General features: G+C 55.6%; 1 protein-coding gene across 1 annotated transcript in view; it reads left to right on the forward strand.

Annotated features, from left to right (window-relative positions):
• LOC116954924 (fibrillin-2-like) overlaps window positions 1-27,367 on the forward strand; it is a 516,076-nt gene that overhangs the window by 348,702 nt on the left and 140,007 nt on the right. Inside the window, exons 10-13 of the mRNA XM_076052694.1 lie at window positions 4,002-4,172; window positions 18,546-18,569; window positions 22,462-22,476; window positions 26,800-26,814. Of these exons, the coding sequence (XP_075908809.1) occupies window positions 4,002-4,172; window positions 18,546-18,569; window positions 22,462-22,476; window positions 26,800-26,814 (225 nt within the window). The remainder of the gene's footprint in view (window positions 1-4,001; window positions 4,173-18,545; window positions 18,570-22,461; window positions 22,477-26,799; window positions 26,815-27,367) is intronic.

Below are 27,367 nucleotides of genomic sequence, written 5' to 3' on the forward strand. Positions count from 1 at the left end.
TCCTGTGTACCAGGCGAGGTAGTTAACATCTCCCTAGCCACCGTGATGATGATGAGAGAGGGATAGAACCCACGACCTCCTGTATACCTGGCGAGGTAGTTAACATCTCGTCAGGGTCAGGGATCGAACCCACGACCTCCTGTATACCAGGCGAGGTAGTTAACATCTCCCTAGCCACCGTGATGATGAGAGAGGGATAGAACCCACGACCTCCTGTGTATCAGGCGAGGTAGTTAACATTTCGTCAGGGTCAGGGATGGAACCCACGACCTCCTGTGTACCAGGCGAGGTAGTTAACATCTCCCTAGCCACCGTGATGATGATGAGAGAGGGATCGAACCCACGACCTCCTGTGTACCAGGCGAGGTAGTTAACATCTCCCTAGCCACCGTGATGATGAGAGAGGGATAGAACCCACGACCTCCTGTGTACCAGGCGAGGTAGTTAACATCTCCCTAGCCACCGTGATGATGATGAGAGAGGGATCGAACCCACGACCTCCTGTGTACCAGGCGAGGTAGTTAACATCTCCCTAGCCACCGTGATGATGAGAGAGGGATAGAACCCACGACCTCCTGTGTACCAGGCGAGGTAGTTAACATCTCCCTAGCCACCGTGATGATGATGAGAGAGGGATAGAACCCACGACCTCCTGTGTACCAGGCGAGGTAGTTAACATCTCCCTAGCCACCGTGATGATGATGAGAGAGGGATCGAACCCACGACCTCCTGTGTACCAGGCGAGGGAGTTAACATCTCGTCAGGATCAGTGATCGAACCCACGACCTCCTGTGTACCAGGCGAGGTAGTTAACATCTCTTAGCCCCTGTTTGACGACGACTCAGAGCGGCTGCTACGCCGCAAGGCGAGCTGAGCTCGACTCGCCAAAACGGTGGGGGGGGGGGGGGGGGCGAGAGGGTAACCGGGGGGGGGGTCGAGCAACCTTCGTGGGTGGGCCCCTTCGCCCCCCCCCCCCTCGCTGCAATCAACCGAACGTGGCCAATCAGCGGGGTGCGTTCGGTAACGCGACCAAGGGGCCGGTCGCGTTGCACTTCCTGCAGCTCCCCCCCTGCCCCCCCCCGCTCCCCCTGCCCCCCCCCCTGCCCCCCCCTGCCCCCCCTGCTCCCCCTGCCCCCCCCCCCGCCTAACGTCAGCCAGGCACGCGCCGCTTTGCCGGCCGCTTATCAATGTGGGCTGAGGGCAGGGGGCCAGGGAGAGTGGACGTCTCCACTCCGTCCTCCTGCCGCTGTCTCGCTGTGGCTCCTGCCGCTGCTGCTGCTGCTGGAACACTCGCTCGGCCTCTCTCTCTCCCTCCCCACCTCTCTCTCTCTCTCCCCACCTCTCCCTCCCCACCTCTCTCTCTCCCCCTCTCTCCCCACTGCTCTCTCTCCCCTTCTCTCTCTCTCTCCCTACCGCTCTCTCTCCACACCTCTCTCTCTCCCCCTCTCTCTCTCCCTACCTCTCTTTCTCTCCCCCTCTCTCCCCACCTCTCTCTCTCCCCCTCTCTCTCTCCCCCTCTCTCTCTCTCCCTACCTCTCTCTCCCACTCTCTCTCTCCCCCTCTCTCTCCCTACCTCTCTCTCCCACTCTCTCTCTCCCCCTCTCTCTCTCCCCCTCTCTCTCTCTCTCCCTACCTCTCTCTCCCCCCTCTCTCTCTCCCCCTCTCTCTCTCTCCCTACCTCTCTCTCCCCCCTCTCTCTCTCCCCCTCTCTCTCTCTCTCCCTACCTCTCTCTCCCACTCTCCCCTCTCTCCACTTCTCGCTCTCTCCCTCTTTCCCCCTCTCTCATCTCCCCCCCCCCACGACTCTTCGTGATTGCATCGCGGCGCGCTTTGAAATACCGCCCCTCCCCCTTCACCCCCTCCCCCTTCACCCCCCCCTCACTCCCCCCCATCCTCGTCACGCTCCTCATTGTGACGCACGCACCAGTAAACTCGATGGCGTGTGCGGAGTCCGGTTCCTCTTCCCCGTGTGACGCTCTCCCTCCCTCCCTCTCTCGATTTAGTTTTTTATTGTACGATCAGAGGAAACATGAAGATGCTCGGTGTATTCTAGATTTAAAGCTTTCGTGACTGCAAGGATCCACACTCTTTGGTTCTATTGGGTAAAGTCACGTAGGTAAAAAAAATAAAACAACAAAAATCACGACGTTTCGGCCACAACACAAGCGGCCTTCATCAGGTGAAGGGACCAGGCTGTCTCGAGGACAGCGCTGGAGTGAAACACAGCCACGCTCAGACCGCGGACCTTTAAGCTGTGTGCGAGGAAACAAGGTGCCTTGACAAAGGAATTAGCATAAAAAATAGCATTTGATTGGCCGACTTAGCATAGAGGTGGTGTACGTGCGGGTGCACTTGCCGTTTGGCGAGGGGGGGAGGGGGAGTTTACCTATTGATGGTGTGAAAAGAGAATTTAAGAGCTGCGAAAGTTTGGGGTACCACTACTTGAAAAAATATACTGTACTATTGAAAATTAGTTTAATGGTTGGTTCGATTTAGAACATCTTTCCAATGGTTGCTTAATTTGAAACCATCTTCTCGGTTGAAATTGTGTCTGTGTTTATAGATCTCAATTGCCTCGTGAACAAATCTCTGATAAAAACCCGTGGGTTTGCAAAGAACCTTGGTATCGGAGAAAATTATATCGTGATCACCCACAGCGGTGTAACAGTGATCAGCCACGGCAGAATAATTCGTTCTGCCGTGTTTCAAATCTGATTTGTGCTCGCGAATTCGGTCAGAGACATGTCGCTTCGTCTCCCCGATATAGCAATCACCGCAGGTACAACTCAATTTGTAAACCCCGGGGTACTGTAAGTCAAGAATGACATCCTTCACGGATGGGATCAGATCACGAATTTTGTGTACTGACCGAATTCGCGAGCACAAATCAGATTTGAAACACGGCAGAACGAATTCTTCTGCCGTAGCTGATCACTGTTACAACGCTGTGGGTGATCACGATATAATTTTCTCCGATACCAAGGTTCTTTGCAAACCCACGGGTTTTTTATCAGAGATTTGTCCACGAGGCAATTCAGATCTACAAACACAGACACAATTTCAACCGAGAAGATGGTTTCAAATTAAGCAACCATTGGAAAGATGTTCTAAATGGAACCAAACATTAAACTAATTTTCAATGGTACAGTATATTTTTCAAGTAGTGGTACCCCAAACTTTCGCAGCTCTTATAAATTCCCTTTTCACACCATCAATATGTAAACTCCCCCTCCCCCCCCCCTCGCCAACCGGCATGTTCACCCGCACGTACACCACCTCTACACCGTTCATCATGCTAAGTCGGCCAATCAAATGCTAATTTTTTATCCTAATTCCTTTGTCAAGGCACCTTGTTTCCTCGCACACAGCTTAAAGGTCCGCGGTCTGAGCGTGGCTGTTTCACTCCAGCGCTGTCCTCGAGACAGCCTGGTCCCTTCACCTGATGAAGGCCGCTTGTGTTTGTGGCCGAAACGTCGTGATTTTTGTCGTTTATTTTTTTACCTACGTGGTGACTTTACCGAATAGAACCAAAGAGTCCGCTCGGTGTAGTCGGCACTTTGCTTCGTTCATCATTTCGGTGTTTTCAATGTTGTGCATTATGTGCCCCCCCCCCCTATTTAAATGAAATATTTCACGAAAGATTTCACGCTCTCCTTCTTACCCCTTCCCTCTCTCTCTCTACCCCCCCCCTCTCTACCCCCCCTCTCTCTACCCCTCTCTCTCTCTACCCCCCCCTCTCTCTCTATACCCCCTCTCTCCCTACTCCATGTCTATGTTCCCCCTATTTTCTACGTATTTGTTTTATTAAACTACGACAAGTGCTGCATCTGCACCCAGCCCCGCTCTCAGCCCTACGGCCTCCGGCGGGCAGCTCGTGTCTGCACGCGGAGCTCTCTACCCTCATCTGCCAGCGAGCACTCGCGGCCTCCTCCAGCGCCCCCCCTCTCTCTCTCTCACCTCCCTCGTGACGCTCCCCCTCCTCCCCCCCACCACGTGACCAGACCAGCGCTCCGGCTCGTGCTACGCGACGGTGTCTGGCGGGCGCTGCAGCTCCCCGCTTGGCGCGCCGCTGGCTCGCTCGCGCTGCTGCTGCGACGCCGCCGGCACCGCCGCTGGCGCCCGCTGCTGGGCCTTCGGCGGCGTGCCCGAGATGTGCCCCATCCGCGGCACCGGTACCACGCACCGGCGTCGCTCGCCCGACTCGCTCGCTCAACTCGCTCACCTGCGCACACCACGCCCGCCAACTCGCTCACCAGTTCACACCACGCCCGCCAACTCGCTCGCCTGCGCACACCACGCCCACCAACTCGCTCGCTCGACTCGCTCACCTGTGCACACCACGCCCACCAACTCGCTCGCTCAACTCGCTCACTCGCTCGCTCACCTGCGTACACCACGCCCACCAACTCGCTCACCTGCGCACACCACGCCCACCAACTCGCTCGCTCAACTCGCTCACCTGTGCACACCACGCCCACCAACTCGCTTACCTGTGCACACCACGCCCACCAACTCGCTCGCTCAACTCGCTCACCTGTGCACACCACGCCCACCAACTCGCTCACCTGTGCACACCACGCCCACCAACTCGCTCGCTCAACTCGCTCACCTGTGCACACCACGCCCACCAACTCGCTCACCTGTGCACACCACGCCCACCAACGCGCTCACCTGCGCACACCACGCCCGCCCGCTCGCTCGCTCACCTGTTCACACGCTCACCTGCTCGAAAGATCACCTGCTCGCTCACTCACCTGTTCACATGCTCACCCACTCGCTCACCTGCTCGCCCACTCACCTACTCGCTCACCTACTCGATCACACACTCGCTCACCTGCTCGCCCAATCACCTACTCGCCCACTCACCTACTCGCTCACTCACCTACTCGCCCACTCACCTACTCGCCCACTCACCTACTCGCTCACCTACTCGATCACCTGTTTGCACGTTCACCTGCTCACACGCTCACCCGCTGGCACGCTCGTCTATTCGCTCACCTACGCGCTCACCTGTTCGCATGTTCACCTGTTCCAGCGATCGGCTACTTGCGTGATCACCTAATCACCCTCTCACCAACTCGTGCATACACTCACCTGTTCTCACACACACCCGCTCACCTATTTTTACGCCCGCTTGCATGCGCACCTGCTCACTCACCCAGCTGCTCGTCCGCCTTCTCACTTGCTCAAGTACTCACCCGCTCGGTCACCTGCTTGCTCAGCTACTCCCTCACCTGCTTACATGATTACTTATTCAGTCAATGGTCAATGACCTGCTCACTCAATTGCCCACCTGCTCACCCCTTCACTTACCTACTCACCCTCTCACTCACCTGTCACTCACCGACCCACCCACCCACTCACTCACCTGTCACTCACCCACCCACCCACTCACTCACCTACCCACGTACCCACTCACTCACCTGTCACTCAACCACCCACCCACCCACTCACCTGTCACTCACCCATCCACTCACTCACATACACACCTAACCACTCACTCACCCACCCACTCACTCACCTGTCACTCACCCACCCACCCACTCACTCACCTACCCACCTACCCACTCACTCACCCACCCACTCACTCACCTGTCACTCACCCACCCACTCACTCACCTGTCACTCACCCACCCACTCACTCACCTGTCACTCACCCACCCACTCACTCACCTACCCACCTACCCACTCACTCACCCACCCACTCACTCACCTGTCACTCACCCACCCACCCACTCACTCACCTGTCACTCATCCACTCACCCACTCACTCACCTGTCACTCACACACCCACCCACTCTCTCACACACCTACCCACTCACTCACTCACCTGTCACTCACCTACCCATCCACCCACCTGTCACTCACTCACCCAGCCACCCACTCACTCACCTATCACTCACCCACCCACCCACTCAGTCACCAATTCACTCACCCATCCACTCACTCACCCACCCACTCACTCACCTGTCACTCACCCACCCACACACTCACTCACCTGTCACTCACACACCCACCCACTCACTCACCTGTCACTCACCCACCCACCCACTCACTCACATACACATCTACCCACTCACTCACTCACCTACCCACGTACCCACTCACTCACCTGTCACTCAACCACCCACCCACTCACTCACCTGTCACTCACCCACCCACCCACTCTCTCACACACCTACCCACTCACTCACTCACCTGTCACTCACCCACCCATCCACCCACCTGTCACTCACTCACCCAGCCACCCACTCACTCACCTATCACTCACCCACCCACCCACTCAGTCACCAATTCACGCACCCATCCACTCACTCACCCATCCACTCACTCACATACACACCCACTCACTCACCTACCCACCCACCCACTCAATCGCATACACACCTAACCACTCACTCACCCACCCACTCACTCACCTGTCACTCACCCACCCGTCACTCACCCACCCACTCATTCACACACCTACTCACTCACTCACCTGTCACTCACCCACTCACTCACCTGTCACTCACCCACTCACTCACCCACCTGTCACTCACCCACTCACTCACCTGTCACTCACCCACCCACCCTCTCCCCCACCCCTCTACAGAGGAGTACCAGAACCTGTGTGAAAGCCAGCCCTTCCTGCCCAGCTACCCCGACGGGACTCACCCGGGGGGGTTCCCTCCTGGGGGAGGGGTCCCTCCGGGGGGGTTCCCCCCCCCTCCTGGGGGGTTCCCCCCCTCCGGTGGGTTACCCCCGCCCGGTGGGGGCTCCTGGCAAACGGAGTTGCCTGGTGGACACCGACCCGGTGAGTCGGTGGTTGGTTAAGTTAGTGGCTGGGTGGGTGGGTGAGTCGGTGAGTCAGTGGGTGAGTGGGTGAGTGAGTGGGTGGGTCATTGAGTGAGTGTGTGGGGAGTGGGTGAGTGAGTGGGTCAGTAGGTGAGTGGGTGAGTGAATGGGTGAGTGGGTGAGCATGCGAGTGGGTGAGCATGCGTGTGATTGAGCATGTAAGTGAGCGGGTGAGTTATTGAGTGAGTGTGTGGGGAGTGGGTGAGTGAGTGGGTCAGTAGGTGAGTGGGTGAGTGAGTGGGTGAGTGAATGGGTGAGTGGGTGAGCATGCGAGTGGGTGAGCATGCGAGTGAGTGAGCATGCGAGTGAGTGAGCATGTAAGTGAGCGGGTGAGTGAGTGAGTGAGCTGGTGAGTGGATGAATGAGTGAGTGAGTAGGTGTGTGAGCGAGTAGGTGTGTGAGTGCGTAGGTGTGTAAGTGAGCAAGTGAGTTAGCAAGTGAGTGAGTGCACCGGTGAGTGTGTGTGTGAGTGAGCAGGTGGGTGAGTGCACAGGTGAATGAGTGTGTGAGTGAGCAGGTGGGTGAGTGAGTGTGAGTGAGGGAGTGAGCTGGTGAGTGGATGAGTGAGTAGGTGTGTGAGTGAGTAGGTGTGTGAGTGAGTAGGTGTGTAAGTGAGCAAGTGAGTGAGTGAGCAAGTGAGTGATGGCACAGGTGAGCGTGTGTGTGAGTGAGCAGGTGGGTGAGTGCACAGGTGAGTGAGTGTGTGAGTGAGCAGGTGAGTGGATGAATGAGTGAGTGAGCAGGTGAGTGAGTGAGTGAGCAGGTGGGTGAGTGAGCAGGTGAGTGAGTGAGTGAGTGTGAGTGAGTGAGTGGGTGAGCAGGTGGGTGAGTGAGCAGGTGAGTGAGTGGGTGAGCAGGTGGGTGAGTGAGCAGGTTAGTGAGTGTGAGTGAGTGGGTGAGCAGGTGAGTGAGAGAGGATGTGAGTGAGTAGACGGGTGAGTTGAGCAGGCAAATGAGTGAGCATGATGAGGTTATCTTGTGCGAGGTTATCTTGTGTGATGAGGTTATCCTGTGTGATGAGGTTATCTTGTGTGATGAGGTTATCCTGTGTGATGAGGTTATCCTGTGTGATGAGGTTATCCTGTGTGATGAGGTTATCTTGTGTGATGAGGTTATCCTGTGTGATGAGGTTATCCTGTGTGATGAGGTTATCCTGTGTGATGAGGTTATCTTGTGTGATGAGGTTACTCTGTGTGATGAGGTTGTCCTGTGTGATGAGGTTATCGTGTGTGATGAGGTTATCTTGTGTGATGAGGTTATCTTGTGTGATGAGGTTATCCTGTGTGATGAGGTTATCCTGTGTGATGAGGTTATCTTGTGTGATGGGGTTATCCTGTGTGATGAGGTTATCTTGTGTGATGAGGTTATCTTGTGTGATGATGTTATCCTGTGTGATGAGGTTATCTTGTGTGATGAGGTTATCCTGTGTGAGGGGTTATCCTGTGTGATGAGGTTATCCTGTGTGATGAGGTTATCTTGTGTGATGAGGTTATCTTGTGCGAGGTTATCCTGTGTGAGGGGTTATCTTGTGTGATGAGGTTATCCTGTGTGATGAGGTTATCCTGTGTGATGAGGTTATCTTGTGTGATGAGGTTATCCTGTGTGATGGAATTCAGCGTACGCTGAATTCCATCCAGGGATTCAATGCGGAGAGGCGGGCCCCCCCCCCCCCCCGTCTCCATCTCATCTCCCTGTCTGTCTGCGTCTCTGCCCCCCCCGTACCCCCCCCCGTGCCCCCCGTGCCCCCCTCGTGCCCCCCCTGTGCCCCCCCGTGCCCCCCATGCCCCCCGTGCCCCCCGTGCCCCCCCGTGCCCCCCCCCCGTGCCCCCCCCGTGCCCCCTAGACGTGCTGCCCCGTAACGAGACTGTGGATCTGTGCCGTCTCTTCCCCGGCGTGTGCCCCGGTGGGCGCTGCGTGGCCACGCCGGGCGGCTACCACTGCCAGTGCCAGGCGGGCCTCCGGGCCGAGCCACGCGGGGGCTGTGTCGGTAAACAACAATAACAACAACAAACAACAATAACAACAAACAACAATAACAACAAACAATAACAACAACAAACATCACGAACAAACAACAATAACAACAACAAACAACAATAACAACAAACAACAATAACAACAACAAACAATAACAACAACAAACATCACGAACAAACAACAATAACAACAAACAACACGAGCAAACAACAATAACAACAACAAACAACACGAGCAAACAACAATAACAAACACCACGAACAAATAATAACAACAACAAACAATAACAACAACAAACACCACGAGCAAACAATAACAACAAACACCACGAGCAAACAATAAGTACAAAACGAGATACACATCGACTTTCACAGAGACCCATAGACTCACACAGAGACTCATAGACTCACACAGAGACTCATAGACTCATACAGAGACTCATAGACTCACATAGAGACACATAGACTCACACAGAGACTCATAGACTCACGCAGAGACCCATAGACTCACACAGAGACCCACAGACTCACACAGAGACCCATAGAATCACACAGAGACCCATAGACTCAAACAGACACCCATAGACTCACATAGAGACCCACAGACTCACGCAGAGACCCACAGACTCACACAGAGACCCATAGACTCACGCAGAGACCCATAGACTCACGCAGAGACCCACAGACTCACACAGAGACCCATAGACTCACACAGAGACCCATAGACTCACGCAGAGACCCATAGACTCACACAGAGACCAATAGACTCACACAGAGACCCACAGTCTCACACAGAGACCCATAGACTCACACAGAGACCGATAGACTCACACAGAGACACATAGACTCACACAGAGACCCACAGACTCACACACAACAATACCAACCACCGCCATTCGCCGCTAGGTAGCGCTGATGTCACCACGGCGATTGCGCCAGGCTAGGTGCACTTTGAGGCCACAGGAAGTGTTAAACGCCTGCTGGCAGGAGGTCGACTGACTGAGATGAGTGGCTGATGCACCACCTGTGCCCCCTACTGTGCCAACCTGCTGTGCTTTAGCCACCCGGCGCTGCGCTCGTTGTTGTGAGCATCGCTCCTCTGCCCTCCGTTGTTGTTGGAGGGCGACTGCCTCCAACTGCCCATTAGCGTCCTTCACGAGCCTCCTCCACAGAGGCCGATCTTGACACCGCTGGTACCAGTCATTGGCAAGTCCACTCAGCTCCACGTCCTCCTGTACCACATCACTCCATCTCTTCTCTAGCCCGTGGCGCGCCCGTTTAGCCGCCTCGATCCAGCCAAATAAAAGCGGTTTAGGCATGCGATAGCTGGACATGCGGGCTACATGACCCACCCAACACAACCTTGCCTCCTGGAGGAGCTCACCGATGGGACTTTGTCCAGATCTTTCAAGGACCTGTGAGCTCCTCACACAATCCAGCCTGGTTAAACCCAGGATGGGTCATAGGCAGGCCAGCCTCAGTATTTATAACCAGCGCAGTTGTTCCATTAAGGGGGGTTGACGTTTCACATGCATAGAGAAGAGAAGGGATGACCGTGACCGAGAAAACCTGAAGCTTCTTGTGGAGAGACAGATCAGGTAGCTTCCACACAGCATGGTGCAGCTGATGAAAAGACAATGCCAGTTTAACACGTAGGCTTTCGTGACTAATATCATTCATGATAGAGGTTTTTTTGGGTTAGATCGCGCAAATATATGTGTTGTTAAAAACCCGCCACCACCCGACACAGCCAACTAGTAAGGGTTGTCACGTAAATATTGCCGCTCGACTGATTCGGAGTGAGACCTCTGCTGTCAAACCAGAGCTGGTCATGAGCACACTGCCCAGGTATGGAAAATTCTCCACTCTGCCCCAATTGGGAGTTGCAGGGGTGGAGTGCCCCATGGCACAAAATACCCAGGCAGGTGCTTAGTTTTGGTGGAGCTGATGGTAAGGCCCCACCTCTTAGTGCCACGCTCCAGGTTCAGCAACAGCACCTCCAACTCCTCCTCTGAGTGAGCAGCAATTACCAGATCATCGGCATACGTAACATGATTGACCAATAGGGAGCCATCCCTTGACCACACCCGGGCATCGATCAGCCTCCCATTGTATCCGTACTCGATGTAAATTCCTCCGGTACAGCCATCGAAGGCTTCACAAATTACGTGGTTGAAATAGATGTTAAATAATGTGGAAGCCAGAGGACATCCCTGTCGCACCCCAACGTGAACAGGAAATGGCTCTGACTCCCAGCCACGTAGTTTAACCCGGGCCTGCCCACCATCATGAAGGTCCTTAATGATTGTGAGCAGAGAGTCAGGGACTCCGAAAGTTTGAAGAACAACCCAGAGCCCAGGCCTACTGATGGTACCATAGGCCTTAACCAGGTCAATAAAGCAAAGATGTGATCATGTTGGAATTCCCGACACCTCTATTGTAGCAGACGAACAGAAAATATGGCATCTGTGCAGGACGGCCCTTTCCTGTAACCCACATACAGACCCATAGACTCACATAGAGACCCATAGACTGACAGAGAGACCTATATACCCACGTAGACGCCCGTAGACTCGCAGAGAGACCCACGGAGTCTTGATGGACGAACGGATATTGTTGTTGATTTTCGGAGGCACGGAATGGACCGAGTTCTGCTTAACGGCGCTTTGACCCAGAACGGAAGGAATGTGATCACGGTCTGCCGCTTGGCTCCCACAAGGTCCCACGGGACCCACCAGGTGACCCAGGTGGTAGCAATTGTTCGCCAACTCTCTCTCTCTCTCGCTCTCCCTCGCTTTGCTCTCTCTCTTGGCCACTCTTTCACTCTCTCTTTTGCCCACTCTTTCGCTCTCTCTCTCGCAATCACTCTCTTACTCTCGCTTTTACTCTCTCTATCTCGCTCTCTCACTTTTATTCTCTCTCTCTTGCCCACTCTTTCGCTCTCTCGCTCTCTCTATCGCTCTCTCGCTCTCTCTATCGCTCTTTCGCTCTCTCTCTATCGCTCTTTCGCTCTCTCTCACTCTCTCACTCTCTCACTCTCTCACTCTCTCACTCTCTTGCTCTCTTGCTCTCTCTATCGCTCTTTCGCTCTCTCTCGCTCTCTCACTCTCTTGCTCTCTTGCTCTCTCTATCGCTCTTTCGCTCTCTCTCTATCGCTCTTATGCTCTCTCGCTCTCTTTCCCTCTATCGCTCTCTTTCTCCCCCTCTCTCTCTCTAGCACGTTTATTTAGTTTCTGCCAACGAGTTTGACGTTTTTTGGGGCACCGAATGCTTTGGTGCTGAGATCACGGAGACTTTGAACTCGTCGGCTCGGCCCAAACCCACCCCCCACCCCCCACCCCCAAAAATCCACCTCACCCCCGCCCCCCACGAATATCCGCAGGCATTTTCACTTCATTTTAACTTTCCACGCAATTACAACGATGCCAGCCGGCAACGCCGCACCACCACCATCGCGTAGCGCTCACTCGCTCGCTCGCCTAGAGAGAGGCACTCCGAGAGAGAGAGAGGGGGGACGACTCAGAGACACGGAGAGAGGGGACGGATCCACTCCAGGGGTGGACGGATCCACTTCAGGAGTGGATGGATAGCGCTGATTGCGTCCGTTCCCGCAGCGCCAGTCGGCGTGAGTCACTGCGGCGGCGGCTGCTGGTTGCCCTCTCCCTGGTCAACCCCAAAGCCCTGTCGGTAACCGCCCCCGCCCTCACCCCCGCACAGACGTGGACGAGTGCCTGAGCCTGCCGTGCGCCCACGGCGACTGCGTCAACTCCGTCGGCTCCTACTCATGCCGGTGCTACAAGGGGTTCCAGCCGGTGCCAGCCAAGACCTCCTGCATAGGTAGCCCACGTGGCACCGGCGCCGCCACGATGCATGCCGTCCCCCCCTCCCCCCCCCCCCCCGGCAACACCGTGGTCGCCCGGCAACCCCAGGGTCGCCCGGTAACCCCATGGGTCGCCCGGCAACACCGGCGTTGCCCGGCAACCCCCGGGGTCGCCCGGCAACCCTGGACGACCTGACCGTGGGGTTAGTGCTACACTGCGCTACGAACCCAAAGGACCCGAGTTCGATTCCCCTCGCTGCCCAACACCGGTGACGATTATCTGAACCGGTCCTGGGCCTCCCCTAGGTCGACTCGGCCTCAAACGAGTACCTGGTGTGGGCGTGTGAGCGTCGCCACCGGGGAGACAAAGGTGACCGGGCGTGGTGCTTTGCCGCCAACCCGCTCGATGTGCCACAGTGCCGGCCTTCACAGGTGCTGCTGCTCGCCAACAGCACTTGCCCCAACAGTCTGTAACAGGCTACACGGGGGATCTTTGTCCTTGTGTGGCCCTCCACTCCACAAACCCGGAGGAGGTAGCAGCGAGGGGTTGGTGGATTGGACAAATGGCTCAAATGTCGCCGGGCATGCCGGAGGAGCCGTAGCCCCTGGCTCACCCCCACAATGCAGTGCAGCAGAGTGTGCGCTGACGTCATCGGGTCTCCTTACGCACGGGATCGAGCGTTGCCCCCTCTCGTGTTGTTGTGTCGTGGCCGTGTTTGCGTTCCCTTGCTGTGATCGACGCCTTCCCCCCCCCGCCGCCGCCGCCGCCCTTCGCCCAGACATCGACGAGTGCGTTCAGAACGGGCAGCTGTGCCGTAACGGGCGCTGCGTCAACACCGAGGGGAGCTTCCAGTGCATCTGCAGCGCCGGCTTCGACCTCACGTCCGACGGGCGCAACTGCGTGGGTGGGTGACGTGCCCCTCCATCCGTTCATCAACCTCGGTCCGTCCCTCCGTGCGTGCGTCCCTCCGTCTGTCTATCTGTCCATCCATCTGTCCCTCCGTCTGTCCCTCTGTCCAACCCTCCATCCATCCCTTTGTCTGTCCGTCCCTCCGTCTGTCTATCTGTTCACGCGTCCATTCTTCCGCCTGTCCGTCCCTCCCTCTGTCTATCTGTAAATCCATCTGTCCCTCTGTCTGTCCCTCTGTCCAACCCTCCATCCATCCCTTTGTCTGTCCGTCCCTCCGTCTGTCTATCTGTTCACGCGTCCATTCTTCCACCCGTCCATCCCTCCGTCTGTCTATCTGTTCACGCGTCCATTCCTCCGCCCGACCGTCCCTCCGTCTGTCTATCTGTCAATCCATCTGTCCCTCCGTCTGTCCGTCACTCCGTGCATCCCTCTGTCCATCCCTTTGTCCGTCCGCGCGTCCCTCCGTCTGTCTATCTGTCCATCCATCTGTCCCTCCGTCTGTCCCTCTGTCCAACCCTCCATCCATCCCTTTGTCTGTCCGTCCCTCCGTCTGTCTATCTGTTCACGCGTCCATTCCTCCGCCCGTCCGTCCTTCCGTCTGTCTATCTGTAAATCCATCTGTCCCTCCGTCTGTCCCTCTGTCCAACCCTCCATCCATCCCTTTGTCTGTCCGTCCCTCCGTCTGTCTATCTGTTCACGCGTCCATTCTTCCACCCGTCCATCCCTCCGTCTGTCTATCTGTTCACGCGTCCATTCCTCCGCCCGACCGTCCCTCCGTCTGTCTATCTGTCAATGCATCTGTCCCTCCGTCTGTCCGTCACTCCGTGCGTCCCTCTGTCCATCCCTTTGTCCGTCCGCGCGTCCCTCTGTCTGTCTATCTGTCCATCCATCTGTCCCTCCGTCTGTCCCTCTGTCCAACCCTCCATCCATCCCTTTGTCTGTCCGTCCCTCCGTCTGTCTATCTGTTCACGCGTCCATTCCTCCGCCCGTCCGTCCTTCCGTCTGTCTATCTGTAAATCCATCTGTCCCTCCGTCTGTCCCTCTGTCGAATCCTCCATCCATCCCTTTGTCTGTCCGTCCCTCCGTGTGTCTATCTGTTCACGCGTCCATTCTTCCGCCCGTCCATCCCTCCGTCTGTCTATCTGTCAATCCATCTGTCCCTCCGTCTGTCCCTCTGTCCAACCCTCCATCCATCCCTTTGTCTGTCCGTCCCTCCGTCTGTCTATCTGTTCACGCGTCCATTCCTCCGCCCGTCCGTCCCTCCGTCTGTCTATCTGTCAATCCATCTGTCCCTCCGTCTGTCCCTCTGTCGAATCCTCCACCCATCCCTTTGTCTGTCCATCCCTCCATCTGTCTATCTGTCCATCCCTCCATCTCCCCCCCCCCCCCAGCCTCGTGTACCGTCCCGGGTCTTCGTTCCGCTCGCTATAGCAGCCCCTCGCCCCGGCAGGTCTGTTCAAGGCGACTGTGGTGTCTGTGTCGTTTAAGATCACGACGAGTGCACCACCACCAACATGTGCCTCAACGGGATGTGCATCAACGAGGATGGCAGCTTCAAGTGCATCTGCAAGCCGGGCTTCTCCCTGGCTGCCGGCGGACGATATTGCCTCGGTAACCGTTACTGCCTCGGATACCGGTACTGCCTCGGATACCGGTACTGTCCCGGTAACCGTTACTGCCCCGGTAACTGTTACTGCCCCGTTAACCGTTACTGTCCCGGTAACCGTTACTGCCCCGGTAACCGCGGCGACGCACGGCGGGCACTCTTTTGTCCTCGCTCGGCAGCGGCGTGGTCCAGGAGCTCGATGCTCGGTGTGGAGGTCCCAGCTGCTGCTGATGATGATGATGACGATGATGCTGATGACGATGATGATGATGACGATCATGGTGATGATGATGCTGCTGATGCTGATGATGATGCTGCTGATGATGATGCTGCTGATGATGCTGCCGATGATGCCAATGATGCCAATGATGCTGATGCTGCTGATGCTGCCGATGCTGCCGATGATGCCGATGCTGATGATGATGCTGATGATGATGCTGGCGATGATGATGATGATGCTGGCGCGGCGGCGCGCGGTGAACGCCGCCACTCGGCGAGACCAAAAGCACTGCCCGGGCGTGGCCGGCCGGCCGCTTAGAGCGCCACGGTGCCACCCTCCGTGGCTGCGGCTCGCGAACAGCGCCCACCCCGACAGTCTGCGAAGGCCACACGGCCGGGAGGAGGTGACCTTTGTGTCTGCGTCTCCGCCCGGCACCTCCCCGGCGCACCTCCACAGACGTGGACGAGTGCCAGACGGTGGGAATCTGCATGAACGGGCGCTGCGTCAACGGCGAAGGGTCCTTCCGCTGCGAGTGTCCGCCGGGGCTGGTCGTGAGCAGCGACGGGCGAGTCTGCGTGGGTGAGGCCACGGCCCCCCCCCCCCCGCACACTGCCACCGCTACTACTCCTAACATCACAAAAACAAACACAAAAAGTAGTTGTAAATCCCTTATCAGTGCCCCTATCTTATCACAGACCAATTCAGACCTTGATGGTCACCCCGCGCCCCTTATAAATCGCAACGTTCATCCTACAAAGTCCCATCACGAGGGAGCAACGCAAACAAATAGACACAAACTAATGTTGTTGCCCCGTATTGAAACCGCTGTACGCCGTATGGGCCTGAAAACTCAATTTCCCTGTACGAGAATACGGGTGGGTCAACCGTACGGGGTTGACAGGTGCGCACAACGACCACAACCACCACAATCGCTTACCCACTACTCGCAGGGTGGGCTATAAGTAACTACACTGATTTGGAAATCGTGGTAGTTTGTGTTCAATTATTTTGTCCAAAAATATATGTTTGCAGAAGTAACAAAGTAGAAGCCCTGGGCTGTTGGCGATGAAACCGGCAAAGACACAATCCTGAGCAGCGTGCGAGAACAGCTGAAATTCACTTGGGGGGGGGGAAAAACAATCGCTCCGTTATCCCAACGCGGAGGGGTGGAGAGAGAGAGAGAGGGAGATGAGGGGTTGGTGGACCCGCCTATAGATCTGTGAAACTGCCAAGCCCATTGGGCTGCTGCCGGTGGACTGGAGATGGCATTACAGGAAGTGGGCACTTAAAACCATCCGTGTGGACCTTTTCACGTTATGTCTTGCTGGGCTTTCCATCTTGTACTCCAATTTGGGCAATGTCCCGCGCATTTTTGCTCAACGGTTTCGATTTTTTTGGACATTGGCGTGTCGACTGCGCACCGCATTGCCACGGGAAGTTTCCGGTAGGTGTATGCCGTCATCGGGCAAAATAAAATGCGCCGTCATTCTTTCCACCCACGTGACTTTTACCGAAATAACCCAGAGAGTGTGGATTCCTGAAGGTTCGACCCGCTGAGAAGGCTCCACGTTGCATGTGCGCGCGCCTGTGCCCAGACACACACATGCGCAGCACGTGCTACGCGGCCTACAGGAAGGGACAGTGCGTGCGCCCGATGCCCGGAGCCGTCACCAAGTCGGAGTGCTGCTGCGCCGGGCCAGACCACGCGTTCGGAGAGCCCTGCCACCCGTGCCCCCCGCTCAACTCCGGTACGGCCCCCCCCCCCAACCCCCACCCCCCCACCCCCACAACGCGCACGCCGCTCGCTCGCACGGTGTCACCACCATCACCGCCATCACCATCAACCACCAACACCAACATCGTCACCAACACCACCATCATCACGCAACCAACACCACCATCACCACGATCACCACTACCACCATCATCTGTGCAGGACCGCCCTTTCCTGAAACCGCATTGGGGGTCCGCAAGCCTCTCCTCAGCGTGCCTGGCAAGGCGACGTTGAATAATCCTTGCCAGGACCTTTCCCGGCACCCTGAGGAGTGAGATGCCCCTGTAGTTGTTACAGTCTGTGCGGTCCCCCTTCTTAAAGAGGGGGACCATCAGGGCGTCCTTCCAATCCTGCGGAACCCGTCCAGTGGTCCAGACTGTTGTTATGATGTCATGTAGGGCTGTCTGTGCACAAACGCCACCCTCCCTCAGCATTTTTCTCTGGAGATTATCTCTACCCGGTGCCTTTCCTGGTCTCAGACTCTGGATCGCCTTCTGTACTTCCTCATCAGATGGCACCTCAGTTATCCACTCACAGGGGGTGACGTCTTCCAATATTTGAGGCACTGCAGCCTCAGCAGGGTCATTCCCTTCCCCAAACCCCCAGAGAAATGCTTTCTCTCTCTGCCTTAGTCTCTATGTCTCTGTCTCTCTCTGCCTCTGTGTCTCTGTGTCTCTATGTCTCTCCGTATCTCCTTCTCTATGCCTATCTCTACCCCTCTCCCTGCCTCTCTGTCTCTCTCTGTCTCTGTGCCTCTCTGTCTCTGTATCTCTCTGTCTCTGTGCCTCTCTGTCTCTGTATCTCTCTGTCTCTCTCTGCCTCTGTGTCTTATGTATCTGTGTCTCTCTCTGCCTCTGTGTCTCTCTGTCTCTGTATCTATCTGTCTCTCTCTGCCTCTATGTCTTATGTCTCTGTGTCTCTATGTCTCTGTATTCCTCTGCCTCTGTGTCTCTATGTCTCTGTGTCTCTATGTCTCTGTATCTCTGTCTCTGCGCCTCTCTGTCTCTGTCTCTATGTCTCTCTCTGCCTCTGTCTCTCTCTGTCTCTGTGTCTCTGTGTCTCTCTCTGTTTCTATGTATCTGTGTCTCTGTGTCTCTATGTCTCTATGTCTCTCCGTATTTCTTTCTCTATGCCTATCTCTATCCCTCTCCCTGCCAATCTGTCTCTCTGTCTCTCTGTATCTCTCTGCCTCTGTATCTCTCTGTCTCTCTGTCTCTATATATGTCACTCTCTCTGCCTCTATGTCTCTATGTCTCTGTGTATCTATGTCTCTCTCTCTGTCTCTCTGTATCTCTCTGCCTCTCTCCATCTCTCGCTCTCTCTCCGTCTCCCTTTCTCTAACCGTGTCTACCCCTGTCGCTCTCTTCTCTGATGCTCTCACTCCGACGTTTCTCTCCCACAGAGGAGTTCCACTCCTTGTGCAGCAGTGGACCGGGAATCACGGCTGACGGGAGAGGTACGCATTCCACTCTTGAGCTTTCACCTGATGTTGAACTTCTTGAGCACCGTACGTTGCCAACCCCCACTCGTGGGGGGTGCAGTGTTGAGTCTATGGGCAGTGTTGAGTCTATGGGCAGTGTTGAGTCTATGGGCAGTGTTGAGTCTATGGGTAGTGATGAGTCTAAGGGCAGTGTTGAGTCTATGGGCAGTGTTGAGTCTAAGGGCAGTGTTGAGTCTATGGGCAGTGTTGAGTCTATGGGCAGTGTTGAGTCTATGGGTAGTGATGAGTCTATGGGCAGTGTTGAGTCTATGGGCAGTGTTGAGTCTATGGGCAGTGTGAGTCTATGGGCAGTGTTGAGTCTATAGGTAGTGTTAAGTCTATGGGCAGTGTTGAGTCTATGGGCAGTGTTGAGTCTATGGGCAGTGTGAGTCTATGGGTAGTGTTGAGTCTATGGGCAGTGTGAGTCTATGGGCAGTGTTGAGTCTATGGGCAGTGTTGAGTCTATAGGTAGTGTTGAGTCTATGGGCAGTGTTGAGTCTATGGGCAGTGTGAGTCTATGGGTAGTGTTGAGTCTATGGGCAGTGTGAGTCTATGGGCAGTGTTGAGTCTATGGGCAGTGTTGAGTCTATGGGTAGTGTTAAGTCTATGGGCAGTGTTGAGTATATGGGCAGCTTTGAGTCTATGGGCAGTGTGAGTCTATGGGTAGTGTTGAGTCTATGAGTAGTGTTAGTCAATGGGCAGTGTTGAGTCTATGGGTAGTGTTGAGTCTATGGGTAGTGTTGAGTCTATGGGCAGTGTGAGTCTATGGGTAGTGTTGAGTCTATGGGTAGTGTTGAGTCTATAGTCAGTGTGTGTCGATAGGCAGTATGTATGTTGAACTTATTTCGCACCGTACGTAGCCAACCGTGCTCATCGGAGGTGCGGGGGGGGGGACATCAAACTAACAACATTTACATTATGAGACCTCCTTTGCCAGTAACAGGATATAGTAATAGGTTTTACCCTTTTAACTGGCACAAAAACTGACACCTTTATTCAAGGCATCATGTTTGCAATAACCACAACACAAGCAGTCAAAATGCAAACAAAAAAGACAACTCTGATAATAATAATATGCACTGTCACTGAATTTGATTGGTAATCAAATTGGTAATCAAATTTGATTGGTAATCAAATTCAAGGACAGTGCATATTATTATTATCAGAGTTGTCTTTTTTGTTTGCATTTTGACTGCTTGTGTTGTGGTTATTGCAAACATGATGCCTTGAATAAAGGTGTCAGTTTTTTGTGCCAGTTAAAAGGGTAAAACCTATTCCTATAACAACAAGCAGTTTTGAAGAAATGAGTTTGTCAATCTAGATGATGATTTAAAAATGCATAATATCGGAAGGAAGAGCATTTCAAGTGATTAATAGTGCACGTGATGGAATAAGTGAATGTGAGAGATACCATCTCAATGGGATCTCGTCTGGATATAAAAAGTGGGTCAGTAGGTGAGTGAGTGGTTGAATGGGTGAGTGGGGGGGATGAGTAGGTGAGTGGGTGGGTGAGTGAGTGGGTGGGTGAGTAGGTGGGTTGGTGAGTGAGTGGTGAGTGAGTGAGTGGGTGAGTGAGTGAGTGGGTTAGTGTGTGAGTGGGTCAGTAGGTGAGTGAGTAGGTGGGTCAGTGGGTGAGTGAGTGATGTGGTGGGTGAGTGAGTGAGTGGGTGAGTGAGTGAGTGAGTGGGTTAGTGTGTGAGTGGGTCAGTAGGTGAGTGAGTGAGTAGATGGGTCAGTGGGTGAGTGAGTGAATGAGTGGGTTAGTGTGTGAATGGGTCAGTAGGTGAGTGAGTGAGTAGGTGGGTAAGTGGGTGAGTGAGTGAGTGGGTTAGTGTGTGAGTGGGTCAGTAGGTGAGTGAGTTAGTGTGTGAGTTGGTCAGTGGGTGAGTGAGTGAGTAGGTGGGTCAGTAGGTGAGTGAGTGGGATAGTGTGTGAGTGGGTCAGTAGGTGAGTGAGTGAGTGGGTTAGTGTGTGAGTGGGTCAGTGGGTGAGTGAGTGCGTGTCTTTGGATGGGTGGGTTGGTGAGTCAGTGGTGAGTGAGTGAGTGATGATCTCAAGCAGCCCATTGTTCTGGAACCTCATTGTTCTGGAACCTCATTGTTCTGGAACCCCATTGTTCTGGAACCCCATTGTTCTGGAACACCATTGTTCTGGAAACTCATTGTTCTGGAACCCCCATTGTTCTGGAACCTCATTGTTCCGGAACCTCATTGTTCTGGCGCTATATGGGAGACAGCCACAGTTTAAAGTTTCGACCGACGACAGCGATAACGATGTTCATAATCAGCTCGTGAATATTACGTCTCTCTCCCCCGCCTCCCCGCTCAACCGCTTATCCCCTCGGCTGCCTCCTCCCCACCCGTCCCACCCCGGCGTGTGATCAGACATCAACGAGTGCGCGCTGGACCCGGACATCTGCCCGAACGGCGTGTGTGAGAACCTACGCGGGAGCTACCGCTGCATCTGTAACATTGGCTACGAGACGGAGCTCACGGGCAAGCAGTGCGTCGGTCGGTACCGCAACGTCCACTCGCTCGCTCGCTCGCCTACTCACTCGCCTGCTCACTCGCCTCCTCCCTCACCTGTTCGTTCACTCGCTCGTCCACCCGCTCGCTCGCCTACTCACTCGCCTGCTCACTCGCCTCCTCCCTCACCTGTTCGTTCACTCACTCGTTCACTCGCTCGTCCACCCGCTCGCTCGCCTACTCAATCGCCTACTTCCTCGCCTGCTCCCTCGCCTGCCCCCTCGCCTGTTCGTTCACTCACTCGTCCACTCGCTCGTCCACCCGCTCACTCGCCTACTCAATCGCCTGCTCCCTCGCCTGCCCCCTCGCCTGTTCGTTCACTCACTCGTCCACTCGCTCGTCCACCCGCTCGCTCACTTGCCCACTCACTTGCCCACTCACTCGCTCACACACCCGCTCACCCACACGCTCGCCCACACTCATTCAATCACTCGCTCACCCACCCGCTCGCCCACCCATTCACTCACTCACTCGCTCGCTCACCCACTCACCCACTGATTCACTCATCTACTCACCCACCCGCTCAATCATTTTCTCACTTAGCCACTCACCTTCTCACCCACTCATGCACTCTCCTACTTGCCCACCTCCTAACCCACCGACTCACCCGCTCACTCTCTCACCACTGGTGGACCCATCAAACTCATCATCAGACTATCAACTTTGTTTTCATTGTTCACCAGGTACGGCCCAGTTTAGCTGCTATATACAGCAATTTATTTTTTCACGACAAATGATAGCTCATCGAAGTGGGCTTATCATCATCATCGTCACCACGTGTACATTTATAGCAGCAGCCAAACACTCTAAACGCGTGGTGACGTTGATTCTAAATGTGGAGGGGAGAACTGGAGGACCCCGGAGAAAAATCCACGCGACCACGGAGAGAGACACCGCAAACTCCAAATATACAGCAGCAGCAGCAGGCGTCAGGGTCGGGATCGAACCCACGACCTCCTGTGTACCAGGCGAGGTAGTTAACATCTCCTAGCCACCGTGATGATGATGACGATGAGAGACACCACAAACTCCAAATATACAGCATCAGCAGGCGTCAGGGTCGGGATCGAACCCACGACTTCCTGTATACCAGGCGAGGTAGTTAACATCTCATAGCCACCGTGATGATGATGAGAGAGAGAGAGACACGCAGACTCCAATTATAAAGCAGCAGGCGTCAGGGTCGGGATCGAACCCACTACCTCCTGTGTACCAGGCGAGGGAGATAACATCTCCTAGCCACCTTGGCATGTACAAAAACAAAGATCCCCCACATAGCCTGAACAGACTGCAGAGAAAAGTCTGTTAGCGAGTACCCATGAACACACGTACACACGAGTACACACACACGCACGCGTACACACGAGTACGCACGCACACGCACGTGTACACACGAGTACACACACACGCACGTGTACACACGAGTACACACACGCACGTGTACACACGAGTACACACACACACGCACGTGTACACACGAGTACACACACACACACGCGTACACACGGCGCCCCCCGCGTCACGCGAGAGAGGGGAGCCCCCCCCCCGCGTCACGCGAGAGAGGGGAGCCCCCCGCGTCACGTGAGAGAGGGGCTCCCCCCGCGTCACGTGAGAGAGGGGAACCCCCCCCCGCGTCACGTGAGAGAGGGGCTCCCCCCGCGTCACGTGAGAGAGGGGCGCCCCCCGCGTCACGTGAGAGAGCGGCTCCCCCCCCCCCCACGTCACGTGAGAGAGGGGAGCCCCCCCGCGTCACGTGAGAGAGGGGCTCCCCCCGCATCACGTGAGAGAGGGGCTCCCCCCCGCGTCACGTGAGAGAGGGGCTCCCCCCCCCCGCGTCACGTGAGAGAGGGGCTCCCCCCGCATCACGTGAGAGAGGGGCTCCCCCCCACGTCACGTGAGAGAGGGGCTCCCCCCCCCCCCCACGTCACGTGAGAGAGGGGCTCCCCCCGCTGTCACCGCTCGGCGTCTGAGCTTGCGGGGTGGTGCCGTGGTGTGCCGCCCTGGGGGGTGAGGGGGACGACCGCCCCTAGCGGCAGCTGTCCCTGTGCAGCACGAGGTGGCTGAGATACGTTCAGCTGATTGTCGTTGTTGTTGTCGTTGTCGTCGTCTTCGTTCTCGTCGTTGATGTTGTTGTTGTCGTCATCGTCATTGTCGTCGTTGATGATGTTGTTGTTGTTGTCATCGTCATTGTCGTCGTTGATGTTGTTGTTGTTGTTGTTGTCATCGTCATTGTCGTCGTTGATGATGTTGTTGTTGTCATCGTCATTGTCGTCGTTGATGTTGTTGTTGTTGTTGTCATCGTCGTTGTCGTCATTGTTGTCGTTATCGTTGTTGTCGTCATTGTCATCATTGTCGTTGTCATTATTGTTGTCGTTGTTGTCATTGTTGTCGTCATCGTTGTTGTCATTGTTGTCGTCATCATTGTTGTTGTCATTGTCATCATTGTCATTGTCATTATTGTTGTCGTTTTTGTCGTTGTTGTCGTTGTTGTTGTTGTTGGCGTTGTTGTTGTTGTCGTTGTTGTTGTCGTTGTTGTTGTCGTTGCCATCATTGTCGTTGTCATTATTGTTGTCGTTGTTGTTGTCGTCGTCATCGTTGTTGTTATTGTTGTTGTCGTTGTTGTTGTCGTTGTTGTCGTCGTTGTTGTTGTCGTTGCCATCATTGTCGTTGTCATTATTGTTGTCGTTGTTGTTGTCGTCGTCATCGTTGTTGTTATTGTTGTTGTCGTTGTTGTTGTCGTTGTTGTCGTCGTTGTTGTTGTCGTTGCCATCATTGTCGTTGTCATTATTGTTGTCGTCGTCATCGTTGTTGTTGTCATTATCGTTGTCGTTGTTGTCGTCATTGTTGTTGTCGTTGTCATCATTGTCGTTGTCATTATTGTTGTCGTTGTTGTTGTCGTTGTCATCATTGTCGTTGTCATTATTGTTGTCGTTGTTGTTGTCATTGTCATCATTGTCGTTGTCATTATTGTTGTCGTTGTTGTCGTCGTCGTCATCGTCGTCGTCGTCGTTGTCGTCGTGGTTCTCATTCCCGTCGTGTGGCGGCGTGCTTAGACGTGGACGAGTGCTCGCGGCGCCGGCAGCTGTGCGACAACGGGCTGTGCCGCAACACCCCCGGCAGCTACAGCTGCTCCTGCCCCGGCGGCTTCCTCTTCCACGCCGAGTCCGACACGTGCGAGGGTAAGGTTCGCTCCCGGAGCGCGGCTCCTCTGCACCGACGCCCTCTTCATTCCGCGCGGCCACACGGCCACACGGACTCACGGTCACACGGTCACACGGTCACACGGCCACGTGACCACACGGACTCCTGACCACACGGACTCCTGGCCACACGGTCACACGGCCACACGGCCACATGGACTCACGGACTCCCGGCCACGCGGCCACACGGCCACACGGACTCCTGGCCACACGGCCACACGGACTCCCGGCCACACGGCCACACGGCCACACGGACTCACGGACTCCCGGCCACACGGACTCACGGACTCACGGTCACACGGACTCCTGGCCACGCGGACTCACGGACTCACGGACTCACGGACTCCCGGCCACACGGCCACACGGCCACACGAACTCACGGACTCCCGGCCACATGGACTCACGGACTCACGGTCACACGGACTCCTGGCCACGCGGCCACACGGACTCCCGGCCACGCGGCCACACGGACTCACGGACTTACGGTCACATGGCCACATGAGGCCTACCACTTTGAAAACGCCCCCCCCCCCCTCAGACGATATTTGTCCATCAGCATATTAGCCGCACTAATCTGGTCCTAGAGGGGGCAGAACATTTGTGACCTGGCAAGGAGGACTGGCACGCGACAGCTCGCATTACTCCAGTGAAACTAAACTAAGACAAACATTTTTTTAATTTCACCAGGTAAGGTCCCCACAGAAGCGACCTGTGCCATCACGAATGATCGCTCAGCGAAGTGGGCTCATCATCATCATTGTCATCATCACGTGGACATTTCTAGCAGCCACATACTCTGAACGCGCGATGTTGGTTCTAAATGTGGAGGGAAAAACCGGAGGACCTGGAGAAAAATCCACACGACCAAGGCGGAGGGAGAAACACGCACGACCTCTCGTATACCAGGCGAGGTAGTTGATATCTCCTCGTCACCGCAGCGCCCTTACTCCGTTACACCACAACCTTGTGTGGCGTAACAGGGTCAACGTTCAGAGTCAACGTACTTCAAATATTTATTTTAACACCTCCGGAAAGGACTTGCTTAGCACAGTCAAACACAAATCTTGGAAACGCGCATGCACGCACCAACGCATGTGGACACGTGGGCACGTGGGCACGCACGTGGGCACGTGGGCACGTGGGCACGTGGGCACGCACGTGGGCACGTGGGCACGCACGTGGGCACGTACGTGGGCACGTGCGCGCGCGTTTGCGCTGCGTTTGATTGACGCCGCTCTCTTGCAGTAGCCGAGGGCCCATTGGGGAGTGTTTGGGGGGGGGGGGGGGCTCCTGTGGGGTTTTTGCTGCATCGTGGAACGGCTCCCACGCCCCCACGCCCCCCCCCGCTCCCCCCCCCCCCCCCCATTTGAGCCCCGTGAGGCCGTGAAAAAGTTGGCGGGGAGTGGGCAGAGAGGAATGTCTGGCGGGCTCCGGGAGTGGCGGCCGCGTGAACTCGCCGAAGCTTTCCTTGAGAAAATGAACGCCGCCACGCGAGTCCGGCTCCTACCGCGGCGGCTCCGTGCCAGGGTTTTGGTTTTTTTTGTTTTCCCCCCCCACGTCGATTGGCGATGTGGAGAGCGAAGTCCAGGTGCCTGCTTGGGGGAAAGTCCGCCCCTGGGTTTGCGGCGAGGTGAATTGACAATTACAAATACAAAACTGTGCTCTGTGTGTCCCGCTCTAATGATCTCAGACTTTATTGTTATCTGCGAATAATTCCAGCCACCTGAATACGACGCTTTTATCGTGACACACTGCGGGAGTCCAAACGGGAAACGTCAGCATGGCTTTTGCTGGGTTTTTCTTGCAATACGCTCCAGGTTCCTCAATGTGAAACTCCGCTCCTGATATTGTTATTATTGTTGTTGTTGTTATACATATCCTTAGTTCTTTTTTATTGTTTTATATATATTTTATTATTTTGTCGTTTCCCTTCAACGTGACTTTACCGAAAGAACTAAGAATATGAATTACTGCAGTCACGAAAGCTTTAAATCAAAATTTATTGTTGTTGTTGTTGATGTTGCTATTAAGACCCTACCCGGGGCTCCGGAATCGACTATACTCCACAGGGGGCATTTCACGAAAGAAAGAAAGAAGGTCAAATCGCTCGAGATTCCTGAAAACTTTTCTCAGTGGCAAGGCGGAGGGATGGCGGGGCAGGACGCGAGCGGACGAGCGGGCGGGCGGGAACCAAACCAAAAAAAAACCCCGGCATATCTGCGTAATTATTTTAAAACGCAACAAGTTCCGACGGGGGGAAACAAATACGGTTCAAGCAACAAAGCGGAATGATGTCGGCGGGCTAATAGCGGCCAAGGAGGAGGGGAGGGGGGGGTGGTGTCGCGGCCGCCGCACGAGCAGATGTGGGAAGTTGGCCGCGGTGGGCGACTTTGGGGTTTTTGCGGGCGGCGGCGGCGGCGGCGGCGGCCCAGACAATGGGGCCTCTGTGAGCGCAGCGACCGGGCGGGGGGAGGGGAAGGGGGGAGGGGGGAAGGGGGGAGAGGGGAGGGGGGGAGAGGGGAGGGAAAGGGGGGGGAGAGGGAAGGGGGGGGAGAGGGGAGGGGGGAAGGCGAAGGGGGGGAGGGGAAGGGGGGGAGAGGGGAGGGGAAGGGGGGAGGAGAGGGGAAGGGGGGGGAGAGGGGAGGGGGGAGGGGAAGGGGGGGGAGAGGGGGGGGAAGGGGGGAGAGGGGAAGGGGGGGGAGAGGGGGGGGAAGGGGGGGAGAGGGGGGGGAAGGGGGGGAGAGGGGAGGGGGAGAGGGGAAGGAGGGGGAGGAGGGGGAGGAGGGGGAGGAGAGGCGAAGGGGGGGGAACAACAATAACCACCACCACCACCACACTGCAGATCACAACAACACCACCAAGTAATGGTGAGGTCATCACTCTACGTCTCACCGCAGTGGAGAGTGGGGAGTGGTAGCGCGGCGGGCTCCCGAGTTCGATTCCCGCCCACCGGTGCCGCGCCTCCCCTAGGTCGACTCAGCCATCAAACGAGTATCCTGGTCCAGTGTGTGGCCACCAT

The sequence above is a fragment of the Petromyzon marinus genome, chromosome 57 (assembly GCF_048934315.1).
Source record: "Petromyzon marinus isolate PM22_M1 ecotype Great Lakes invasive population chromosome 57, UKy_Petmar_22M1.pri1.0, whole genome shotgun sequence".
NCBI lineage: Eukaryota > Metazoa > Chordata > Hyperoartia > Petromyzontiformes > Petromyzontidae > Petromyzon > Petromyzon marinus.